Raw genomic sequence first — 24144 nt, 5'->3', positions numbered from 1 at the left:
CTATCGGTCGACCTCTATATAATAGTATCATATTTTTTGGCAATATTTGTGGTAGGTCTGAAATGGATTTTACATGCTAAAAATCTAAAGGAATATAGAGATATTTTCACACTTCTGCTTTGCACCAGAATAGTTATGAGAAGATTTTGCCTCTGTTGTAATTATATAAACTATATAGGGACCATTTAGGGACAAATGACTGATTGATGAAGAATAATGGCATCTTAACTCCTCCACATTGAGGTTGCTCTCCTGATGTGTCTGTACAGTATAATTGTCTGTAGTCCCGCAGTGATTTTAACTGCTGGGCTCTTTATTTTTATCCTCATTTTTCTCTCTCTCTCATCTAAATATCCCCTTTCGTTGTTCTAACCTCAGTATGGAGGGAAAGTAGCCGTCATCTCCTTTTTCAACTAGTCATCCAGCAACCAACTAGTCCGTTGGTTCCCAGTCCTGTTCCTGGCCACATTTTGGATGTGTCCCAAATCAAACACATCTATCTGGATCAGTGAAGTGTTGTCTGTTTTCTTCCTAGATGTGCACATATGTGTCAGTGTTTGTGGTTGTGCTCCTGACAGGAGGAAGCTGGTTTGGATGTTCCTACACTTGCATTTCCGATGACCTTTGCGTGTGGTTTCAGTGATCAGATCACAACTTTTTTTGGGGGGGTTTTGCTGAGAAAAGTTATCAGCAAGCTCTATGATTTGAGGTATTATTCATGTCCATAGCACAAACAGTGCAGGAATAACACAATGCTTGCCTTTTATTCTCACCTTGCTGTATATAGAGAATATAAACTTCATACATCACAAGTAGAAAAAATAGAGATTGAAAAGGTGTGTGATGTGCAGACTGTCTATGGAAAAGGAGGGGAGGAGAGAAAAAAGGACAGATAGACTGATGGAGAGGGAGGACAGAAATAGAAAGGCTGTCTTGAGGGTGCGACTCCCCTCTGTTTTTGTTTCTCTGTTGAAGTGGAGAGAGCAGGGCACCACATTAGACCTCTATGGGGGTCCGAACTAAATTTAGGCAGACCAAAAACAGACAACATAGAAACAATCAAGTATAATGCTAAAGTGGTCAAAGGTTTGGAATGTATATATATATGCCTGACGCAAATTTCATCTTAAAGGAACACGCCACTATTTTTGAAAATAGGCTCATTTTCCAACTCCCCTAGAGTTAAACAGTTGAGTTTTACCGTTTTCGAATCCATTCAGCCGATCTCCGGGTCTGGCGGTAGCACTTTTAGCTGTAGCTTAGCATAGATCATTGAATCTGATTAGACCGTTAGCATCTCGCTCAAAAATGACCAAAGAGTTTCGATATTTTTCCTATTTAAAACTTGACTCTGTAGTTACATCGTGTACTAAGACCGACGGCAAATGAAAAGTTGCAATTTTCTAGGCCGATATGGCTAGGAACTATACTCTCATTCCGGCGTAATAATCAAGGAACTTTGCTGCCGTACCATGGGTGCAGCAGGCGCAATGATATTACGCAGCACCTGAAAATAGGCTTATTGGAAGTTACCTAGCTGGGGACTACTAAGTCAAGTTTTAAATAGGAAAAATATCGAAACTATTTGGTCATTTTTGAGCGAGATGCTAACGGTATTTTACTGTATTTATTTGATACAGTACAAACAGTAATATTGTGACATATTTTACAAATTTAAAATAACTTTTGTACCTTTTTTTGTACTCCAGTGCAATTATACTCTGCTGTTCAGTCTGAGTGAAAGTGTGTGTCTGTCAGTGTGGTGAACTTTGAGCTGGTCCTGCGCTCCACATACTGCGACGTGGCATTTTCCCTTTTACCAGTCTGCTGTGCTTCACTGTCCTGCGGAACAGAGGCTGGAAGTGCTCCTCACCCTTGATCGCATTACAGTATAGGAGAAACAGGCTTTGTGTTCACGCTAACACGACTCTCCCTTCACGCTTCACGCACAGCAAGCTGAAGTGACCTTTTCATTCAGTTTGTTAACTGTAAGTACGCTTCAGTCCTGTGCAGTTCATTTTACCCTGTTTGGTAACTTGCTTCATGACGTTAACAGTGTCAACATGACTGGCCCAATGAGAAGAGCTTGAGCTCTGTGAGCTCTGCTGTACACAAAAACAAAATGCATGTACATTTGAGATACATACAGTATAATGGAGTTTTGTGGCTTTTAGTTATTTTTTTTAATTAGCTTCAAAGCCACCTGCATTATGTTGAGCTCCTAGAAGTTGACACAATTCGTTAGCAGGTATACATTTTTAAAATTGACATTTTTTCTAATCCAGAAATTGAACCAAATATATCATCCAATCACATGCTCTCTGTAATAAAAGTATCTCCTCACATATTCCCTTTACTTCTGATGAGCAAAAATAAGTAGCAAAATCATGGTTTCTGACCGAGACATAAACTAAACATTAAAAAAAATATTTTATTTTAGTTTTTACTTTTTTCCTTTTTTTTTTTTTTTCCTTTTATCTATTTTTTAAATTTTTAAATTTTATTTTGTTTTGTTTCATTTCATTTTATTTTATTTTATTTTATTTGTATTTTTTTTATTTTGCTACATTATTATTATTTGTGATTTGATTTGATGTTTTGAAAAGGGGATGAGCTTTTTACTTTTTTAAAATATGTCCCATTCAACCCATTGTGACCCAGCTTCCTTGTTGATGGCCATAGCTGGTTAGGACATTTTTTCGATTGACACTTTGTGTTCCAGCTAGTTAGGACATGGTGTAAAGCTCCACGGTGGTCACTCCTAGTGTCCGTTGGTGTTCTTCCTCTTGAATCCCTTACATTCCCATTGCTCCACCAGTGACCTGTAGGTTACATGTTCACCAGCTCAAGTGTTAACACGGTTCTGCAGCTGTTCACAGGGTGATGGGTCAGGTCACATGGGTTGTCTTCTTGATATCTCAATCCTCTGGAGCATCTCAGGTTAATAGGCTAATTGCTGAGATTCAGACTCGAGCTACACCCCAATAAGAAGCCAGGTCGTCTGCGCTGAAGTGATTTGATCTGACCCGACTGTTGTGAGGTTATAAGCTACAGGGTGGAAATTTATAAAACATTATTGGGTGCCTATATCAGTCTGCTTTAAACATGACTACAGTTCATATAGTTTGTGGTTTAAGGTTAGCATCAAGCAAAACTATTTAAAGATTTAAAAGCAATCTCATTTTAATCCAGTATTAATTCTTAAAATGTGTTCAGTGATGGATGTTAGGCACTGCAATAGGCCCAAATGTATTATTCCCCAATGAATAGAAGCAAAATAGGAATTGAATCTGTAGCAGGCCGTTTAATGTCAACTCAGTCCAGGACAGCCGCTGAATTGTTCAGGATTCATTTGTCTTCTGTTCATTCAGCAGGACCAGTCGGAAATGAACGAATGAGTGGACTCATTAGTCGTGCGAGGCTGGTGTGGGACGGGGGTTCATTAATGTGCTCCGTAATGTGGCCAGCAGAATGAGTGATGCGATTAGCGGCTGCTACACACACAAGCACATACTCGTTGAACCTTTGACCCTTGTTTGCTTCAGTCTGACCCACAGTGAGGAAGTGTGATGGGGGAGGGGAAATTCGAGAGCAATCTGCAGCCTCGTATGATTAGGTTTATTCATGTATTTGTTCATAATTGAAGTTAGGTTTATGAATGTACAATAGCACATTTGTGTGTATTGTTAATGAGTAATGCATATAAATCTTGACAGAACATATGATGTTTGTGTGAATTTCAGAAACATGTCCACATTTCACTCCAGAGTTAAAATAAGAAATTGTAAGAGTTGTACGAAATTGTGTTTTAAAATAATGCTATTATTTGGGTAATTTAGCATTTTGACATTTTCATGCAATCAGGCATATTTGACACAAATTCTCATTGTCATAATAAACAGTAGAAGATAATTATCATTACTTTATAATTATTGTATATAAATTCATGCTTTACTTTTTGGGGTCGATTTTATGTTTTGGGTCAAAAATACAATAAAAACTGTAATGCTGTGAAATATTAATTTAACATAACCATTTTCTGTTTTAATAGTTTTTTTTTTTTAAAAAAAAAACTATTATAATAAAATTATTAAATATATAATAATTTATTTTTAACAATTTAATAATAATTAATTTAATAATTATATATATATATATAATAGCAGTTTAATAAATACTGCCTTGCCTTGATATCTAAATACTTTACAAGTCATATATGAGTGTCTTTGTTGCTTGCTCACACTTTCATGGTCTTTCTCTCATTCTTTCTCTCTCTTGTTCAAAAATCTCTTCTTATTTAATAACTCCGTTTCCTATCTGCTATTTACATTCATTACATTGTCTCTCTTGTTCACTTCTTCTCTCTGCATCATCTCGTCACTGTAGTGTTGGTCCGTGTGGCCACTCTGCTGCCATCTACCAAAAATCCAGTGCTCTGCTGTTTAGATGTAGAGAAAACTGTTGCCGGTGTACGTGAAGCGATGCCGGTTTCAGATTGTCTGAAGTCTGAAGTTACTGTTGTTATCTCGAGTCATTACTTCTTCAATATCGGGAAGATCAGGAACCTATTACCTGGAAACAGTGAGGCTAGGCTATATTTTCAGACATGTTTTGTTGTCTGTTCCCTTCTGATACCTGATAAGCCCTGAAAAATAATCATCTGTGAGAGAGAAAAAGGTTAGGCTTGGAGGAACCTACTGATGCGCTGATACAGATTGATTCCATGGCTGTGTGCGTTCTTCCTTCTTTTTAGTCTTTTGTTTTGAGTGACCTTAAAACTCACCCACGATTCACCTTCCTGTCACTAAAGAACAGATCGTTGGTACCACAGTGTCCTTTTGAAGTTTCTCTTCTAAAAAACTGCTCATGTTATTTTTTCCCCCAGATTCCTTAGTTCTTTTTCCACAGAATGTGAATTCCCAACCACATTTAGAGCTCTTCCAGCTCTGGGAAAAGAATAGCTGTCTGATTTTCTCCAAGCGCAATGTCTCTATTTGTTGAAGTGGTTTGTTGTATTTCTGTGGTTTGGATGCTGAAATGATGGATTTTTAGACGTTAGTGAAATATCCAGTTACCCTGCATGCATAGCTTGAAGGACAGCGGCACAGCTGTGAAATGAGATTCATTTTGGTGAGATAATATGTTGGGAACGCTCATCTCCTGCATGAGGCACTTCAGATGTGAGATGGAGGTCATTTCTTTGTCTTCTGTCATTGGTGAGGAAATGAGTAATTAATGTCAAATCTATACGATAAATGAAATTGTTAGCCTACGGAAACCCCAATTTAAACCTAGAATGATTAGTTTTACACAGGTTGTAACCTTGTGTGTGTTAGCTGTAGTTTAATCTGGAAGCTGTTTAAATCTGACAGACATCCAGGAGTGTTCTCATTTGAAGAAAAAAAAAAAGTAATTTTATTCACTAAAATAATAAGCTAATTATAATAACAAAATATATCAAATAAAATAATAATAATAATAATAGTTTATTATTATTATTATTATTATAGTAAAAATATTTTTATCCTAAAAATAATGTATGTATAGAGTTTTAGAATTTTGTATAAATAGAATGTATTATTATTATTACTATTATTAAATTACATATTCAATTTATTCTTTGGTACAAAAAAATTTTAGGATTTTAGAATGTTGGTTAAAATGTGAATATATGATACAAGTATAAAATGTTTTCATTTAGCTTGTGTGTGTGTATATTTTTGTTTCTATGGACTACAAGAGAAGTGCATCTGCGTCTAGATGACTGTCGCTTCAGTCATTGGAGTCATATTGTGAACCGTTATTAAATGTGCTTCACCCTGTCCTGTTCGACTGCAGTGGAGCTCACTTACACACACACACACACACACACACACCATTACATCATCCAGCTGCAGAAGTGAGAACCTAATTTGCCCTACCGTACTGCGGCCTGTCTCTCTCAGACCCTGAGGGGAAGAGTGTGGGCTTTCTTCCTCACACACCCATGCATGCAAACAGATACCGAGATACGGAAGAGAACCTAAACCCTGGTCTTCTCAGGCGCTCAGCGGGGTTTAGAGAAAACCGTACTGTTACTGAAACTCAGCCCTTCCGTCCGGTAGCACTGTGTAATTCTCCCAGCCTCCATATTTAACCATAACTGACAATTCTGTTCAGATTATCCTAACTGTTCACTCCTGGAGAACACTGCATAAAATTGCTAAAGTATTTTAAATAAATAATAAAAAATATTTATTATTGTTTTAAAAATATGCATACAATTAAATATATAATTATATATATTTTTTTTACATTGTTTTATTTAAACATTATTTAAATTTTTTTTATATTTTCTATGTTATGACTTGATACATGTTAACTTATTTATATGTAAATTATAAATAATAAATTACTTAATGTTTATTATATAAATAATTTAATATCATTAATAATAGTAATGTTAATTGTAATATATAATATTACAACTTGAAGTTCAGCTATTACTATATATAATCCTGTATGACTCTCCTAGAGTGCAAAAGAAGAGGTTTAGCAGAATGTCTGAGCTGCTGTATTCCATACAATGAAAGTTTATTGGGACTAGGGACTTTAAATGCATCATTAAAGTGGTCTACGCAACTCATGCTTTGTGTTCTATTACTTTTGAAGCCATATGATTAGGGTTAAAAAATCTTTATTGAAAATTTTGCGGATTTCTACCTCATTCTAATGTAAATAACTCCTGTCATCCACAGAGGAAAGTCATACAGGTTTCGAAAGACATAAGGGTGAATGATTTGATGTCTTGTACATTTTTGGATGAGATATTTCTGTAAATTGCTGCAAATAATCTGCAGAAGCGTCCATGTTTTCATTAGATCACGTGGTCTGATGTGCACAGTAGCAGTGGTGGAAAAACAAACCTTCCAGTGGGATGCATGGAAAAAAAGAGAAGGGGAGGGAAAAAGAAAGGTGTTCATTTGTACAGTGAGTGGCGCTGAGACACCACAGGGAAGCATTGCAGGAAAATGGATAAAAGACATCATCTCTATAATATCTCAGCTGTGTGTGTTAGTGTAGGAGGGATCGGCTCCTTCAACCATATTTCATGCTTAATTAGCAGCCCTGGGATGGAGGGATAGTAGGAGTGGAATTAAAGACAGCATGTCTCAACTGAACCATCCATGTCGGTAATGCTTTACTAGCGAGTATTGTGCCATACCCGATTCTTCCAGCATTTGTCCTGCTCTGAAATAGGTACTTGCAGATCATGAACATGATTTCTTTCAGCTAATCCAGGCAAGAAATTAGAGGAAAAAGGTAAATTATGTAATCCAAGCAAGGTTATGTTTTCGCGCTCTGAGAGACCAAAGTCAGTCTGCTGGCTATACATGACTAACTCAACTTTGGCACAGACTCGCCAAACCTAGTCAACTCAAACCTGTGAATCATAAAAACAAATGAACAGAAGTGATGCTTCATCCAGGTTGCTGCTGATCTCATGCAAAGCGCTTGAACGAGGTCCAGCGCTCGAGGCGGTATCTGCTCATGCCAAGAACAGAAGAACAAATGATGATGTTTCTGGACTGTCTTTACATTCAGTTAAATACATGTAAAAGAGTCTGAAAAGGAGAATGTGAAATTGATATTCATGGGCCTTAAATGCACCAGATGCAAACTCAAATTTCCCATTTGAGCACGATAGCTCAAGAAAACCGAGCATGCACAGTATGCTAACCGCTAGACCAAGGCTCTGATGATGATATGCTTGCATGGATTCTAAATTCTGTTCTGTCGTTTTGTTTTTCAGGTTTTCGTAGGAATGAAGAGATGAAGGCAATGGAAGTTTTGCCCATTCTAAAGGAAAAAGTGGCCTTCTTGTCAGGTGTGTTGTTGATTTGAGTGCTATTGTTGCTATAACTATGTGTCTTTTATATGTCTAGTGGTCATAACATACTTTCTCAGAAGGAAGTGCTCTACATATGGTCAACAAGAGGGTGTATCTTCAGTATTTCCAGTACAGAAAAGCAATGTTTTAGTTTGAAAAATTGAAAAATGCTCATACCTGTACACAGGAATAATCCAAAAGGATAGTATGGAAGCCAGTTCCCATCTAGACTAAAAATATAGATAAAAAAAAAATTGTTAGTCACATTGTGGTGTATAAAGCTGCAATTCCAAGAAATATAGTCACAGCTTTTATTTTATTTGTTTTTAAAAAGGCAAAAAAGGCTTCCATAGGATCAGGATATGACCTGAACTGGAAATTTTGGATCACATCAGTGTTATTTTAATATTACTTACTTATTATTGTAGTATTTATTAATATTTTGAATTGGCTTTAATTTTTGATTTTCAGTTTTTAATTTTAGTTTATCATTTTGTACAAGTTTGTAATTTTGTTATGTGCTTTTGTCATTTGTATTAGTTTTTGTTTTAAATATTTCTATTTCGCTTCAATTTATCACTATTTTAGTTTGAGCAGTTTTAGTCTTTAAATTTAAATACTTATTTTATTTCAGGTAGTTGCCAAAGCAACATTTCTAAATTTTATTTAAGATTTAGTTGTTGTTAAAAAATTTTTTTTTTAAATCAGGTTTATGTCAATTATAACAACCCTTGATCACAATCACAGGACCACATGTTTTTGACCCAAAATAATACTGAATATTACTGTAACCTCCCAAAATATTTTTAGTTGGTGTGTCATTGTGATTTGATTTAGACTGTAAAAAGCTCTCCTTCTCACTTGCTCTCTGAGCTTCTGTTTGGCAATTTTAGTCGTACGACTAACAGACCAGCACTAAAATGACTCCGAAACAAAAGCTGCATCTCCATAGGGATGAGCAACCGTCACACACATGTACCATGATACAACAACAAGCACGATCAACAGGCATGAGAGTGTGCCTAAAAAATAAAGAACTGAGCAGAGGAACTGAATCTGCAGAGCCCCAAGTGTGAACACCCAGCGATTTCTACATAAGCATGCAATTATGTGCTTTTTATTTATTTATATTCCTTAACGTCAGAGGATAAGATGGATTATCCTATTACAAACACACTCCATTAGTGAGATTCAGCATATTTGCTGGAGAAAATCCTCATGGATATCCCAGCTGCTCAGTGAGTTTGTTGTGCTGGAGTTGAAGCCTTTTGGCTTAGTAACACAACCTGTATGAACTGGAGCCGTGAGAGGAGGATCAGTGGGAGCAACACATTGATTACTTATTTCTCAATGCTAATGAACTGGGGTTTGGTTTATGACTATGACCTGGGTGATTCAAGAAATTGTTATTGGTTAAAGTTGAATTGTGATGTATTTGTGCAGGTCTACATTATCTTCACTGTTGGTCCACAGTTGTATTTTTAAAGGCATATTTCACCTAAAAATTAAAATTTTGTCATAATTTGCTCACCCTCATGTCGTTCCAAACCTGTATGAGTTTCTTTCTTATGTTGAACATAAAAGAAGATATTTTGAAGAATGCTGGTAATCAAACAGTTGATGGTCCCCATTGACTTCTATAGTAAGGAAAGAAATACTATGGAAGTTTGGTTCTTCAAATTTCTTCAAAATATTATCTTTTGTTTTCATCATATAGAAACTTACACAGGTTTGGAACGACGTGAGGGTGAGTAAATGATGACAAATTTTTCATTTTTGGGTGAACTATCCCTTTAAGTTGTGGGAGCTACGATCCAATGGTTCAACAGTAAAGATACTGTAGACCTCCACAAATACATCAGAATACGGTTTTATCCACTACTTATACCAATAGCAATTCCTTAAATCATCCAGGTCTTTGTCATACACCAGACCCAAGTTCATTAGCTTTGAGAAATGAGAAGTCGCTTGAGAAATTAAGCCATGGCGCTCAGACGGGCAGAATGATTTTTTTTTTTATTGCGCGCACAACTTTCATAGTCCTAAATAAAATCTAAATGAAATTGTTTTAAAGGGGTCACTTGACGTTGCTAAAAAAGAACATTATTTTGTGTATTTGCTGTAATGAAATGTGTTTATGTTCAGGTTGTGTTAAGGTTCAAAAACACATTATTTTCCACATACTGTACATTATTGTTTCTCCTCTATGCCCCACTGGCATTATAGGCTACTCTCCCAGGAAACAGTCCTCGTTCTCCGTAAAATGCTTTGCACACATCTGAATATTTGGGTTAAACTGTTCTGGAACAGTGTATGAAGTAAAAATAAATTGGAACAATTTCATATATTAACTTATATATCTAGCCCATACAAGTATGTATATTTATGTATGTGTATTAAGTAAATATAAAAGATAGACATGTTTTTTTAAAGGGGTCCTATTATGCTCTTTTACGAAGTCTTGATTTTGTTTTGGGGTTGTACTAGAACAGGCTCTCATACTAGGTTGTTCGAAAAACACCTCTCTCCCCAGTCTGGCATGAACGGCTCGAATAGTTCCTGTATCAAATGAAGGCCCGCCTTCTGAAATACGAAATGTGCTGTGATTGGTTAGCTGGGCCAGTGTGTGTTGGCAGCACTTGGCGCCTGGTCAGGAAATGTCATGCCGCTTGCCATAGCCGCCTGCTGCGAGCTTCAGCACTCCAAAGAGAAAGAAAAACTTGAAATCGCATCATATGACCCCTTTAAAATTTGTTGGCTTTGTTACAAAGTGAAGTTTGATAGCTTTAGCTGAAAAGCTTCAAACAAAAATGAAATTTACTCACCCTCATGTCTGTCCAAACCTGTATGACTTTTTTTCTTCTGTGGAACATAAAAGAATAATTTATTTTTTGTCCATGCAATGAAAGTCAGTGGGATTGAAAGTCCAATGTTGTTTTGGAACTCATTGACTTTCATTATATGGTCAAAAACTATCTAAAAAAAATCTTCTCTTTTCCACAGAAGAAAAAAAAAAAGGTTTGAAATGATGCGAGTATGAGTTAAACAGCAACATTACAGACTAACTAAAGTTGAAAAAGTGAAAAAGCATAATAGTACCCCTTTAAATTATGACAGTATTTATTAGAAAAACAAATCTAGGTAAGCCAGTCAGCCTCACAAGTCAGCTAGTTGGTTGTTGGGTGACTACTTGACCATCCTGGCCCACTGGTCTTGACTCGTTTGGATAAAACTAAATTGTACATAAATGTACAGATTTCTGAACTTAAATTTAGATTTATTCAGTCCATTTTCCTTAGCACACTTATAAACTGAACATTTTTCCCCGACACTAAAAAGTTCTTTCAGAGACACTTATTTCACGTATCTAACCTCTTGAAAAGTGATTCAGAAGAGATTTACAGTTATGATATCAAATCATGTAACAGGGTCTCGTCTTGAATGATCTCACAGTTACTCCGAAAAACGTTATGTGCTGTCATTCAGTATTCTCTAAAGAAAGACACTGCTCTGAAAAACATTGATTTGATTTAACGGTAACATGATTATTTCGATAATGACTGACTGCCTGATACTGTCAACAACAGGTTTTGAATCTGACTCTCCAGTCCAGCAATGTGCTGCTTTTTACAGCTCCAGTGTTTTTCATTCTTGGTCCAGTAGGAAAAACAAGGCTGTACAACATATTGAATGGACTGTACTTCCTGCCCTTTTAGTTTAGTTTGTGCCATATGCTGTTTTGTATGCCGTCTACTCTGAGTATAGCCTGATAAAGACATTAAATACCAAATTACCCAAGTGAAAGGTAAATGTGCACCAAAATACAGAGTATTTGATGTTGGGATTATGGGATATAAGAGGCATTTTCAATAAGTAAAGCCTATTTCAGTTTTTATTCGCTGATTTAATGTCTTTCCCTTTCTGTCGACCTTCTTTATCACTCCTGCATTGTTATTTCTCCAGGGGGCAGGGACAAGCGCGGCGGTCCAGTTTTAACATTCCCATCACGAACCAACCATGACCGAATACGACACGAGGATCTCCGCCGACTCATCGCCTACCTCGCCGGCATCCCTAGGTATTGACACACTCACTGGCTTCTCAGCTAGAACAAGCTCTGCCCACCAGGAGCATATGAACTCCTTCAGTATGTTTTAAAAAACATCCCAGGATGCACCTGCTGGGCATTGTTGACTGCTTTTCTTTCACTATCCGGTCAGACTCATTCCTTTAAAAAGAACAAAAGCGACTGGATTGGATCTGGCAAATTGTGCAGTGGATGTGCCAACCGTCCTGCTGCTTACCGCCATGTTGTTTTCTTTTCCTCATAGTTGGGCGCATTGATCTGTAATTGACCTGTGAACTAGAGATGCTGCGTCTCTTCATATGTGATCTTTTGTTGTGCTTGTAAAAATCGAATGAGGCAGGCCAAGTCTGCACTTCAGCTCAATTCCTCTAAACGGCTCTGCCGAGCAGTCGTGCTCTATAAACATGTTTGTTTACGGAGCATGAGGGTGGTAACTCTGGTACAGTGCAGATACAGAGTGTAGAGCACACTGACCTTCATGGGTGTTTCTTTAAGTGCTGGCACTTTTATCCGTTGGGTTGATTTTTATTATAACACATTTCATACATGAGCGTCACATTAAAACATTTTATCACGCCTTCATTTATTTTTGATACTTTTTTAATTCCTTGTATCTATTAATTTTATTTCAATCTTTACGCATAGTCAGATTTTAAATCATAAAATATACAAATCGTATTAAACTTTTTAAAACTGTGATATCCTCAACAAGGTAACATAAAGATTTAAATATTTGTTGTGTGAGAAATTATTTATATCAATTTGTGATCATTTCGTCTACTATTAACAAATTTATACCTAATAAATATGTTAAAGATAGTGAATTATTAGTGTAATTATTATTAGAATAATTAGATAGTGAAGATAGTGAAGTATTAAAGTTTAGTGTAGTGTGTTACCAAGCAGACATTAGTGTCAGTGGATCAGTGTTATTTCATTATTATTTATACACTATTGTCGTATTTAGTAATATATGAAGTTAGCTTTTATTTTCAGTATTCATTTAGTAATTTTATGTAGATTCGTCATTGTTATTCATTTTAGTTTTCATATTTAGTTTTATTTTGAGTTTAGTTTTAGTCATTTTATTTCAGTTAGTTGCCAATGCATAATTTCTAATTTTCGTTTTTCATCTAAGTTTTAAATAAGTTATTTCAGCTTTATTTCAGTTAACAAAAAATATTTTTAATAGTTTTATTTACTATCCACTCTAGTCTTGTCATAGTTATGCTTGAGATGAAATATGAGGCATGTGATGTGTGCAGAAAATCAAGCTTTTGCATTTTTCTGTCATTTAGAAATTAAGCTGTCATTTTTTCAAATTATGCAAAGAGTTGTGAAAATATGATTTGTGTGTGTAGGATGCATAAAATGCTAGCTATGAAATTATACATGGCAAGATATAGGAATCTGCTATTCTGTTCCAAAAATGTTCAAAAGGTCATTTCCTTCACAAAACGAATGGTGAAATTATGTGATGAAAGGGACATAACAATTAACATAAATGACAATCATGTGAAATTAGCAGGCAGATATTAAAGTTGTTGAGGAAACACACCTATAGTGTTTTGCTTCTGTTTTACCCCTTTCTCTTCTCAGAATGGATTTTATATCATGACTGGATGGTTTATCATCATATTTGACATACTTAATAAAACATATTCCTCAGCCAGTAATACTGCACTGAAGTTAGTCGCTCTATACTTTTAACAGGAGGGAGGGGAATAGAAAGCGAGAGATTTAGATATGAGAGAAAAGCAAGAGGGGGCACGATGGGAAGAGTGGTTGGTGGGAAAGACAGCGTGGGAACAGTTCAGCCACTGCCAACAGCTCTTCCTCCTCCTCCTCATCCTCACTCACAAACTCTGTCCCCTCCACCCACACAGTCACACCAGAGAACGAGAGAGAGATCTACAGTTACAAAGCAATTCCCCTAGAGATAAAAAAGAGAAACACACAGAAAGATGGGAAGAGATGTATCATGATCAAGAGAGAGAGAGCAGCAGCAGTCATCTTAAGAGATGGAGAGCAGGCGAGTGTGCAGGAAAAAAATAGGAGGGCGAGTGAACCAGTGAGCGAGAGAGAGAGAGAGAGAGAGAGAGAGAGGAAAACAGTGTCGCAGTCGTACAAGGCTGTGTGTTCGTCTACAGCTCGTCATTACCGACAGCTCCTCGATTAGACACTTTCTGAGGTGAAATCGGACAGGCAAGATGTTTGACTGACAGCTGTGTGAGACGCGCTCTGGATTTCAGAGTAACGGACTGATGCGGTGTCCCAGAGCTTTTAAGAAAGGTAGAACGCTGACAGATTGGATACTGAAGACCTTCAGCTCTCTGAAAGCAGCTCATTTGATAGAAATTTGCAGCTGGGCTTAATGGGTAAGCTCTGCCATGCATCCCTCCCTCTGCTCTCTGCTGTATGTGCATTGATTTTTTTTTTTTTTTTTTTTTTTTTTTTGTTGTATTTTTTTTTTTTTTTTTTTTTTGATAAGGGTAATAATTTTTTCCCTTTATTTTTAGTTCCTCCAGTTGCATTCGTGCAGCGGTTGCTTTCGTTTCTTAGCTAGGAGGATGCACCATAGATTATGTAATGCAAAGAAGATTAAAGCTCATATTTTGTTCTCTCTCTCTCTTTGTTTTTCCCTGTCATCCAGCGAGGACGTGTGCAAACATGGCTTCACGGTCATCGTGGACATGCGTGGCTCCAAATGGGATTCCATCAAGCCTCTGCTGAAGATCCTGCAGGAATCGTTTCCCTGCTGCATCCACGTCGCCCTCATCATCAAACCAGACAACTTCTGGCAAAAACAGAGGACCAACTTCGGCAGCTCCAAGTTTGAGTTTGAGGTACGGTCACCTTTCAATCTCTTACTTGTAGGGTTGTGTTGCTGGAGGTAGATGTTGACGTCGTTAGAGCTTTGCTGTCCATCACTGCATAGTGCATATTCACTTTTTTTAATGTTTTGATTATGGCATGCTATAATTAGATTGTTCTGTTAACCCGGTTGATGTGTATTAGCAGTGTTAAAATCAGTGCTTTTGGTTGTCGTCATGATATTAATTTAGAAAGAATTAAAGGCATTTCAGTGTTTGTAGATTACTAATATTGTAGATTATTCCTGCAATCCTCAGAAATATCATGTGAAATGCCTTCTCTGCTGCATTTTTTTTGTCTTTTTAATTAATAATCTGCGGGTTTGTCTGTGACATCCGATCTATTTTGGTGTGAGCATGTGAAGGCGGCTCTGGTTGTGTGGGAGTGTGTGGGTGTTGATGTTCTGTGTGTGTGTGGGTTGACTAGATTAATGTAAATGTGGATGCAGCAGAAATGCTTTTTCGGCATATTTTCTGCATTTGTTATATATTGAGCTGTCTCGATTTCAAGGTGTTGGTGCAACTTTTTTTTCGCTCACAGAGCCATCAGAGTGGAGAGCTTTTTTTTTTTTATCATGCTTGTTTTTATTTGAGTGCAGCGGTGTTTGTTTTTATTGGAGGAGAGGCTTTTGTGTGTGCATGCACAGTGAAAGAGCACGTGGAAAAAGATGATAGCTCATGTCACTTAGCTGCAGAAATTTCCAGTGCAGGAGAATAATGTTTTAGATAAATTTGATAATTAGTTTCTTAAGCCACCATGAATAAAACATGATTACGCAAATATGTGATAAAGACCAATCGGGATCTGGTATGTTACAGTGACATCATCACTGACAGTTACGCGTCATGTCGGAATTACCGTAATTAAAAAAAAAAAAAAAAAACTCTGAGATTCTGCTCTGAGCTTCACGTCACATCCTTGGACTTGTTTCTATGGCAATGTCCATAACACCAAAAAGATCAATGTGCGGCTGCTGTGATGTGAATGACAGTAAATTCTTCACTACATCAGTTCTGCTCTATTTTCTCATGTGAAATATTGAAGAAAAAATAAAGGGCACCAGGTAATAGTGTTTGTAACAGTATATAAACCAGAAATATGAAGAGGTAGCCAAAGAACGGCGTGGCAGAGTCTTAACTTTGATAAAGAATATCTCTTTGGTTTTGAGACTTTAGTCTTTGCAACTTCAGGGATCTTATCTATGCACAATCAGCTTGTAACACTCCAAAGAGAAAGGAAAACTTGAAATCGCATCATATGACCCCTTTAACTAATGAAGCTGCTGCCATTTAAGACTCCATGACAGTCAAATAGGAGAAGTCGGAGCTTTCCAGTACAAGGAATTAGAATTTTTTTGACGTAATATGAATTCAAAAAGCCTTATTCACAATGACAGTGGTTTATTCCAGTTCCTGTTGCTAGCTGGCCTATTGGTATTAATGGGCTGCACATATATGATCACAAATGGGATCCATTGCTGGTAAATCTAAGATGTCAACCAGTTTTGGACAGTAATTCCATTTTCTTTCTGCTGAATACTGAACATTCTGTTTGCATGTTAACTGCATCATATAATGAACAAGCTACGCTATCTTTACTCCCATTGGTAGCTGCCGCATCACTTTACTGCTCAATTGCATAAAGGTAAAAAAGGTTTCTCAGCTTTGCTGAGTTGTTGAGCAAGTGATTCACCAGCATCAATAGCGATTGTTGTCCATAAACATCATTAACTCTCATTGAAAATGAATAATTTCCAGGTATTTTATCACTGCCTTAGTGAACACCTTGTAAAGTCAGTTGAAATTTTCAGACTTAAATCTAAAATGCCTTAAATAATAAAAGTTTAGTAAAGTGTTGTTGTAATTAACTCATTAAAATCATTTAGTTAAATGTATAAATATAAGATGCAAAATATCATGTTGCCTCTGCAACTAACTGAAATAAAATGAGCTTAAGATTAATTCACAAAATGGAAGTGTAAACTTAAAATATAAAAAAAGCGTAATTTATAAAAAAATATTAATAAATACTATAGTATAAATGTAATAAATTAATATAATTTAAGCATTAATATAATAGATAATATTAAATAACATTGTATCAGAAAGGCTCGGAGGAAGTGAGATTTACTTTGGCCAATCACAGGTCAGCATGCTCTTGTCAGTCGCACAATTGATATTCCTCAATTTGCCCTATTTGGCCGCTTTTCTTCCCTCACAATACTGTGATATTGTGCATGAATTGTAGTGGGAGGATCAGAAGCACTCCTACCATCTGGTGGTCCATGTAAGTCCAAACAAGTGTTGAGCACAGCACATGATGAAATGTTTCTGGTGGGCAGGGTCAGGGAATTTGTCATAGGAACGGCTGCAAGCTCTCATCTCGCCCACTGCTCATGACATGCCACATTTCTCATAATTTCTGAATAACAAAATATGAGCAGAAGGCAAAAAAAGCAAATGCAGTCCATAACTCACATTATTCTCATTGCAGTTAATGGACTAATGGGCAGCGTGCTCATGTTGATGTGTGTCTGTGAAAGGCTGCAGATGCCTGTATGACAGCAGGACTTGAATTGATGAATAGGTTTAGACCGCATTTACCTTGAATTCACAAAAGAGGCACACACCTCCGCTCTCTCCTCTTTCACGGCTTTGATTAAACCCACTCGTGCACATTTGTTTTCTTTTGTTCTGTCCTCCCATCTATTCATTTGTAGAAAGAATAACACACAATTTTTTTAGTTCTCTTGGAGCACACAAACAAAATGTGGTCAAGAAATAAAGAATGGAAGAGTGGAATTTTTTGACTCTGTCTTAATTTTGAAACACACTTGTGCTCATATCAGTATTAACTAAATCTAAAATCTAATCTAATCTGAAAATATTGCCGAAATAGAATGTTTAAATTGAAGTACTAATATTACTAAAATAAAGAAAAAACTACGAAATACGTCAGTATATCATCATAAACACAGCCATTTTTTTGTCTTAAGTGAACGTAAACAGATGAGAAAGAAAACGCATGTGTAACAGTATTTTTAGACCTGTGTGTGTTCGGTGTTAAAGAGACAGCCGTCTAATAAACGTGCTGCCTATCATTAATGTTAATCAAAGAACAAAAGAAAATAATTAACTGACTGAATATCTTTCGTAACTTTAATGAGGATTAATCAATATTTTATTTATGAAAAGAAAACTATACAGTGTTTTTAAACTTTTGATTTCAATTTCTGTACCTGACATTTGTTCAGTTTTATTTATTTATGCTATTGCTAATTAATTTGTTTACTTGTCTTTAACAATTTAATGTTTGAAATTTATATTAGTTGTTTTTTTCTGTGGTATTTTTTTGATAAAACCATAGACATAAACCGAATAAATATGTTTGACATCTAAATATTTGACTTAAAATTTGTTTAATGGATTTTTTTATCTTATTGGAATCGAAATTAGGAATCGATAAGAATCGGAATCGATAAGCAGAGTCGGAACCGGAATCGAAATCGATAAAATTAAAACGATACCCAACCCTACCAATTATGCTCTTTTACAAAGTATTGATTTTGTTTTGGGGGTGTACTAGAACAGGCTCTCATACTAGGTTGTTCAAAAAAACATTATTTTTCACATATTTTACATTATTACAACACCTCTCTCCTCAGTCTGGCATGAACGGCTCGAATAGTTCCTGTATCAAATGTAACCACTCTAAGTTTGTCTGCCTTGGGAAAGCTAGCGTGTCTCCGACATAGTGATAACACTTGTTGCCTTCTCTAGTGCAGCTCACGATTTAAACCCGGATGATTGTAACCACTCTAAGTTCGTCTGCCTTGGGAAAGCTAGCGTGTCTGCGACATAGTGATAACACTTGTTGCCTTCTCTAGTGCAGCTCAACCAGGTCTCGTCCCATTCGTCGCTATTTGTGATATCACAAAACCCGGAAAATATGTGTTGTAGTCCAAACGGGTCGTTTGTTGTAGTTTTTGAAAAGTGATTTCTGTTAAATAAAATATCTCCTTTTGAAGTGGACTTTGAGCTTTGTTACTTTGCAGATCTTTTTTATGCTCAAATAGCAACATTACAGACTAACTAAAGTCGAAAAAGTGAAAAAGCATAATAGGACCCCTTTAAAAAAGAAAGAAAGCTACTAAAATGTGTAATAATTGTTAAATATGTAAAAATGTAAACAGGGCAGTCATATTTTATCAAATATTTGTCATTAATCAATGCTAATACTGAAAAATTTTACAAACAGGCTGCTGACAGGAAATTTTATAGATTTCTGCTGCATTAAGGCCCGTTCACACAAATGATGGAAGGGACAATATCATAGTATTCACTTACAGAACCATTTTATCCAGCTGACGAACAATAAAAACATTGGCAGCCAATCAGAATCCACTCGACTTGAGCAATTAATGAGGCAGATGGCGTAACTGCAGCATGTGCTTATAATAAACAGAACATTATTGTGCAATAATGTGGACCAACGTGGAATCTCATTGGTTGAAAACAACATTGATATTAAACATCAGATATGTTCTGATTGGATATGGTTGTTATGCCACAGTTTCACTTTTAGCATGAATTTGTCGCTAGACACTTGACGCATGCTTGGAGCATAGCGAAAGCCAAAGTTGATTATTTTAACGATTTTACCAATTTGGTATGCATGCATATACAGTTGTATACAGATTACCCGAGGCTCTTTCCTGCTTCAGGTAGTTCAGAGCTGGTTTGTGTTACTGCGGTGCTGGTGGTGACGATATCGCCCTTTCTGACACCCTCAGGCTTCATGCTGGGAGTCTGTCTTGTCTCTAGGTAGTTTGGACCTCAGGCGGTCCCTGAGTGCCTGTATGAAATTAGATTTATGCCCCCGGTTAAAAATAGCAGTCCCACCTTGCTGGTCATTAACGGAGCCTGGAACGGCTGCATCAATTGATGTAGGATTTAGGGCATTAGAAGTCATATTGTGCATTCTAGTACTGTGCATATTGATTAATTTTCATATTCCACCCACATCCTTTCTCTCTACCCTTACTGTCCTTTTCTGGTTCCTTCCATTCCTCCATCACACCCACCTTCAGACCGCCATGGTTTCCCTGGAGGGCTTGTCTAAGGTGGTGGACCCATCCCAGTTGACGGCCGACTTCGAGGGCAGCCTGGACTACAACCACGAAGAGTGGATTGAGATCCGCGTGGCCTTCGAAGACTTCACAGGCAACGGTCGGCACCTGCTCGCCCGTCTGGAGGAGATGCAAGAAACGGTCACACGTAAAGACTTCCCGCAGGACTTAGAGGGAGCCCGGCGCATGATAGAGGAGCACGCAGCCCTGAAGAAGAGGGTGATGAAGGCTCCTGTGGAGGAGGTGGACAGTGAGGGCCAGAGGCTGCTGCAAAGGATTCAAAGCAGCGAGAGCTACGCTAACCGAACTGTGCCAGTCCTGCCAGGGCAGAGGGAAGGACAGGGACAACCCAACGCTGACACCCAGGGCCTGGTGCCCCGTATTTCAGCCCTACTGGAAAAACTGCACAGCACCAGGCAGAACCTGCATCAGGCCTGGCAAATCCGCAAGCTGCAGTTGGACCAGTGCTTCCAACTCAGGCTTTTCGAGCAGGATGCTGAAAAGGTGAGATCCACACATGCATACCTGTATAGACGCAAAACTTTTTATATAGAGGTAAATCCATACACAGGAATTACTTTGTTGATGAATAACTTTTATTTTCTTTTATTCCATTTTTTCTTTTTTTTAAATTTAATTTTCTTTTTTTATATTTTATTTTATTCCATTATTTTATTATTATTATTTTCATTGATTTTATTTTATTTTATTTTTTTATTTCATTCTATTTTGTATTTTATTTTATTTATTTATTTATTTATTTTATTTTGGGATTTGGTCAAGTGGAAATTTGATGTTATGCAGCAAGTTGATACAGCTAACTTGTGTAGAGTGCAGAATATGCTTTAAATCAGTGGTTCTTAACCTTAAAGGTTCCCTGTTGTTAAACACAGTTTTCCAACCTCCTCGCCATTTAGTATATTATTTATGTATTTATGACAAAGCTGCTTGTTTTTATTAAACTTGCTTTATTAACAGAAACTGGAAACTGGTATTGATATATTAAGTGAATTAACCATAATTCATTTTGTGATCCAGATGTTTTAACAGCTATATGTTCTAATAGGCCAAAAAGGACATTATTTCATATTAAATCTTGAATTATTTATTTTACTGTTTTCATTTAAATAATAATTTATTAATTGAAATACTTTTAAGTCATCCTGAGTCCCCTTTGGAAGTTTATTGGGGCCCTGGCCCCCTGGTTGAGAACTTTTGCTCTAAATTGAAGCAAACCTTGTGTTTTCATTCTATCTGGATCTGCGCACATATTTACAAGTTCTCACTAATTCGTCTCAATGTTTCTCATAGTGGGTGGAAGATTTGCATGTTGCTAGGAAACCAGCAGCTATTATTTGCTCCTGAGAAACGGGTCATTTTTATGATTTTCTATTTTTACTCATTTCAGCTGTATGAACACAACGATGCATGTGCCAAAACATTCACCCAATGGGATATCTTGCATTACACACATACATACACTTAACCTGCTTCTAGTCAAAGGTGTGCCTGACGTGTGTGTGTGTGTGATTGCTGTGTCTCTGCAGATGTTTGACTGGATAATGCACAACAAAGGGCTGTTTCTGGCTGGATACACTGAGATCGGCAACAACCACCCCCACGCCATGGAGCTGCAGACCCAGCACAACCACTTCGCCATGAACTGCATGGTAAGATTTCAACTAGAATTTTCCTACAAAAGATAAAAAATGCCACTGCATCACTACATGTATCCTGTAATGCCCCCACAGCATTTCTTTTACTAACCGACCAAACTTGTTTTTTTCTTCCATTTAAGCAGTGTAATGGCGTAATGGTTTTAGTTTTTACAGTGTAAGCGCCGATTCTTTATTCAGTGATGGTGACTCATCGTATAATCAGAGATGGAGCATAGAGCATGATCCACCTAAGTGCTTCCTGTTTGGGTGGCTGCCCACCAGCTGTGGGTCCTGTTAGGGGCATCCTTTAAAAAGCCCCATTACTGTAGAGAGAAGTATTGATCACTTCCTGTTTAAAGAGGCAGAAAGAGGATGTAGGCATATTGAGCTCTGACAAGTCTAAAAGTTTAATGATAGCATTAATTTACTTTTTATGTTATAAGCCATTATAAAGTATTTTCAGGAACCTTGTGGTTAATGTTTCATCACTGATTTTTTTTTCCTCATATCAGTACCTTTCAAAAGTTTGAGGTCTGTAGGATATTTGTTTCTTTAAAAGGAGCCTCTAATGCTCTTCAAGGTTGCATTTATTTTATTAAAAGAACAGTTAAACGATAATATTGTGGAATATTATTACAATTTAAAACAACTGTTTTTAAAATGCAATTTATTCCTGTAATAATAAAGCTGAAATTTCTGCAGTCCAGTCTTCAGTGTCACATGATCTTTCAGAAATCATTCTAATATGCTGATTTGGTGCTCAAGAAACATTTCTTATTATTATCAATGTTGAAAACAGTTGTGCTGCTTCATTTTTTTTTGTGGAAACCATGATGTTTCTGCCACTTTTGCCTTTATGGTCACTGGCTGAATTGAAGTATTAATTTCTTTAAAAAAAAATCTTACAGACCCAAGCTTTTAACTGGTAGAGTTTCTTTAAAGTCCCCATGTCACTTTATTAATAATAAGGGTTACTTGAGAGAAAACAGAGACAAGGAAACAAATGCACGTTCATTTTCAATGAGCAGTTTTTGTTCATGTTCAGACTTATGTTGTGCTTTATTGATCAGAAAGTAATCAGACTTGCACACTACTGATCTTCTCCTGATGGTTGACTTGCATATTAAACAGATTGGAATCTGCTGGGATGTATAGTGTTGTCCTCTAATAGCAGTGTTAAGTGAACAATCCATTCTGAAGCAGTTTTCAAAATGTGATATTGTGAAAGGACATCAGTTTGAATTAGTGTTGCACTGATGATAAATCTCTGGTTGATACTATGAAGTTTTATGTTATAGCCAATAAACAATAAATGGCTAATATTAAAATTCTATACTAAAAACTTTAATCATTTTGTTTTGACATTGTGTTTGGTAGTAATATTTTCCGTCTCCCGCAGAATGTTTACGTAAACATAAACCGCATCATGTCGGTGGGGAACCGTCTGCTGGAGGCGGGCCACTATGCGTCCCAGCAGATCAAACAGATCTCAGGTCAGCTGGAGCAGGAGTGGAAAGCCTTTGCTGCTGCGCTGGATGAGAGGAGCGCCCTGCTGGAGATGTCTGCTACTTTCCACCAGAAATGCGACCAGGTTAGAGAGAACGCTTGCAACATCTTTTCTTAATGAAAACTGATACCAATGAGCGCTCAGCAGAGAGACCAGTGTATATGTGTGAGAGTTTTCATGATTAATTCTGGAGCAAGAGAAAAGAGGAATGGATTTCACATGCTGTTAAAAGTGAGTGATAATCAGACTTAGGCTTTGATTCGTTTAGAATAACAAATGAATCATCAGCAAGATAATTTCAGAAAAGAGAACGCAAGATCTGTCTTAAGACCTCGTGAACTGCCTGCCACCTACATAGGCAGCTGCCTTCTAAGGTCTTGAAACCTCGTGAGTGGTTTCTCATAAGGCTTTAAATAGATGACAGCTTAATACGCAAACTTACAACTGATTTTGAAGGAGTTTGATGGTAGCATGTTGCTAAGCTAACAACACAATACTCTAATAAGCTTAAAATACACAAATATTGAGTGAAAAACAATTATTCTGAGCAGTTTTATAGATGTTTTTAATAATCAAATTTATTTCTTTACTAAGCCCTTTATTTGGATTGTCAATTCACTAGTCCTTCATGAAAGTGAAATAACACTCATTTAAAGAGGTCATATGACGTTGCTAAAAATAACATTATGTTGTGTATTTGGTGTAATGCAATGTGTTTATGCAGTTTAAGGTTAAAAAAACACATTATTTTCCATATAATGTACATTATTGTTTCTCCTCTATGCCCCGCCTTTCTGAAACGCGTCGATTTTTACAAAGCTCATCGGTCTGAAAAAGCGAGGTGTGCTGTGATTGGCCAGCTATCCAGTGCGTTGTGATTGGCCGAATACCTCAAGCGTGTGACGGAAATGTTACGCCCCTTAACGTACTGTGATGCCGTCTCCCAGCTGGAGGAGACAAAACCAATAAAACCCATTACTAATGAGGCATTTGTTGCATCCAGTGGGGACATAATTACTG

At 36.8% G+C, this 24144-nt stretch overlaps 1 protein-coding gene across 4 annotated transcripts in view; it reads left to right on the top strand.

The window, feature by feature from the left end:
• The window catches only part of trioa (trio Rho guanine nucleotide exchange factor a), a 129090-nt gene that overhangs the window by 54178 nt on the left and 50768 nt on the right, over nt 1-24144 (top strand). For 2 of the 4 annotated variants that reach the window (XM_016509759.1, XM_016509762.1), the window contains 6 exons: nt 7793-7867; nt 11834-11948; nt 14611-14803; nt 19921-20463; nt 21507-21629; nt 23017-23208. In XM_016509759.1, coding sequence (XP_016365245.1) covers nt 7793-7867; nt 11834-11948; nt 14611-14803; nt 19921-20463; nt 21507-21629; nt 23017-23208 — 1241 coding nt within the window. Of the gene's footprint in view, nt 1-5166; nt 5217-7792; nt 7868-11833; nt 11949-14051; nt 14336-14610; nt 14804-19920; nt 20464-21506; nt 21630-23016; nt 23209-24144 lie in introns of those variants that run through there. The other 2 variants (XM_016509760.1, XM_016509763.1) reach the window with 2 other exon arrangements.

This window comes from Sinocyclocheilus rhinocerous, unplaced genomic scaffold (assembly GCF_001515625.1).
Source record: "Sinocyclocheilus rhinocerous isolate Xijiao unplaced genomic scaffold, SAMN03320098_v1.1 scaffold53, whole genome shotgun sequence".
Lineage (NCBI taxonomy): Eukaryota > Metazoa > Chordata > Actinopteri > Cypriniformes > Cyprinidae > Sinocyclocheilus > Sinocyclocheilus rhinocerous.
The sequence above is the reverse complement of the archived record's forward strand: the minus strand, read 5'-3'. Positions and strand labels throughout refer to the sequence as shown.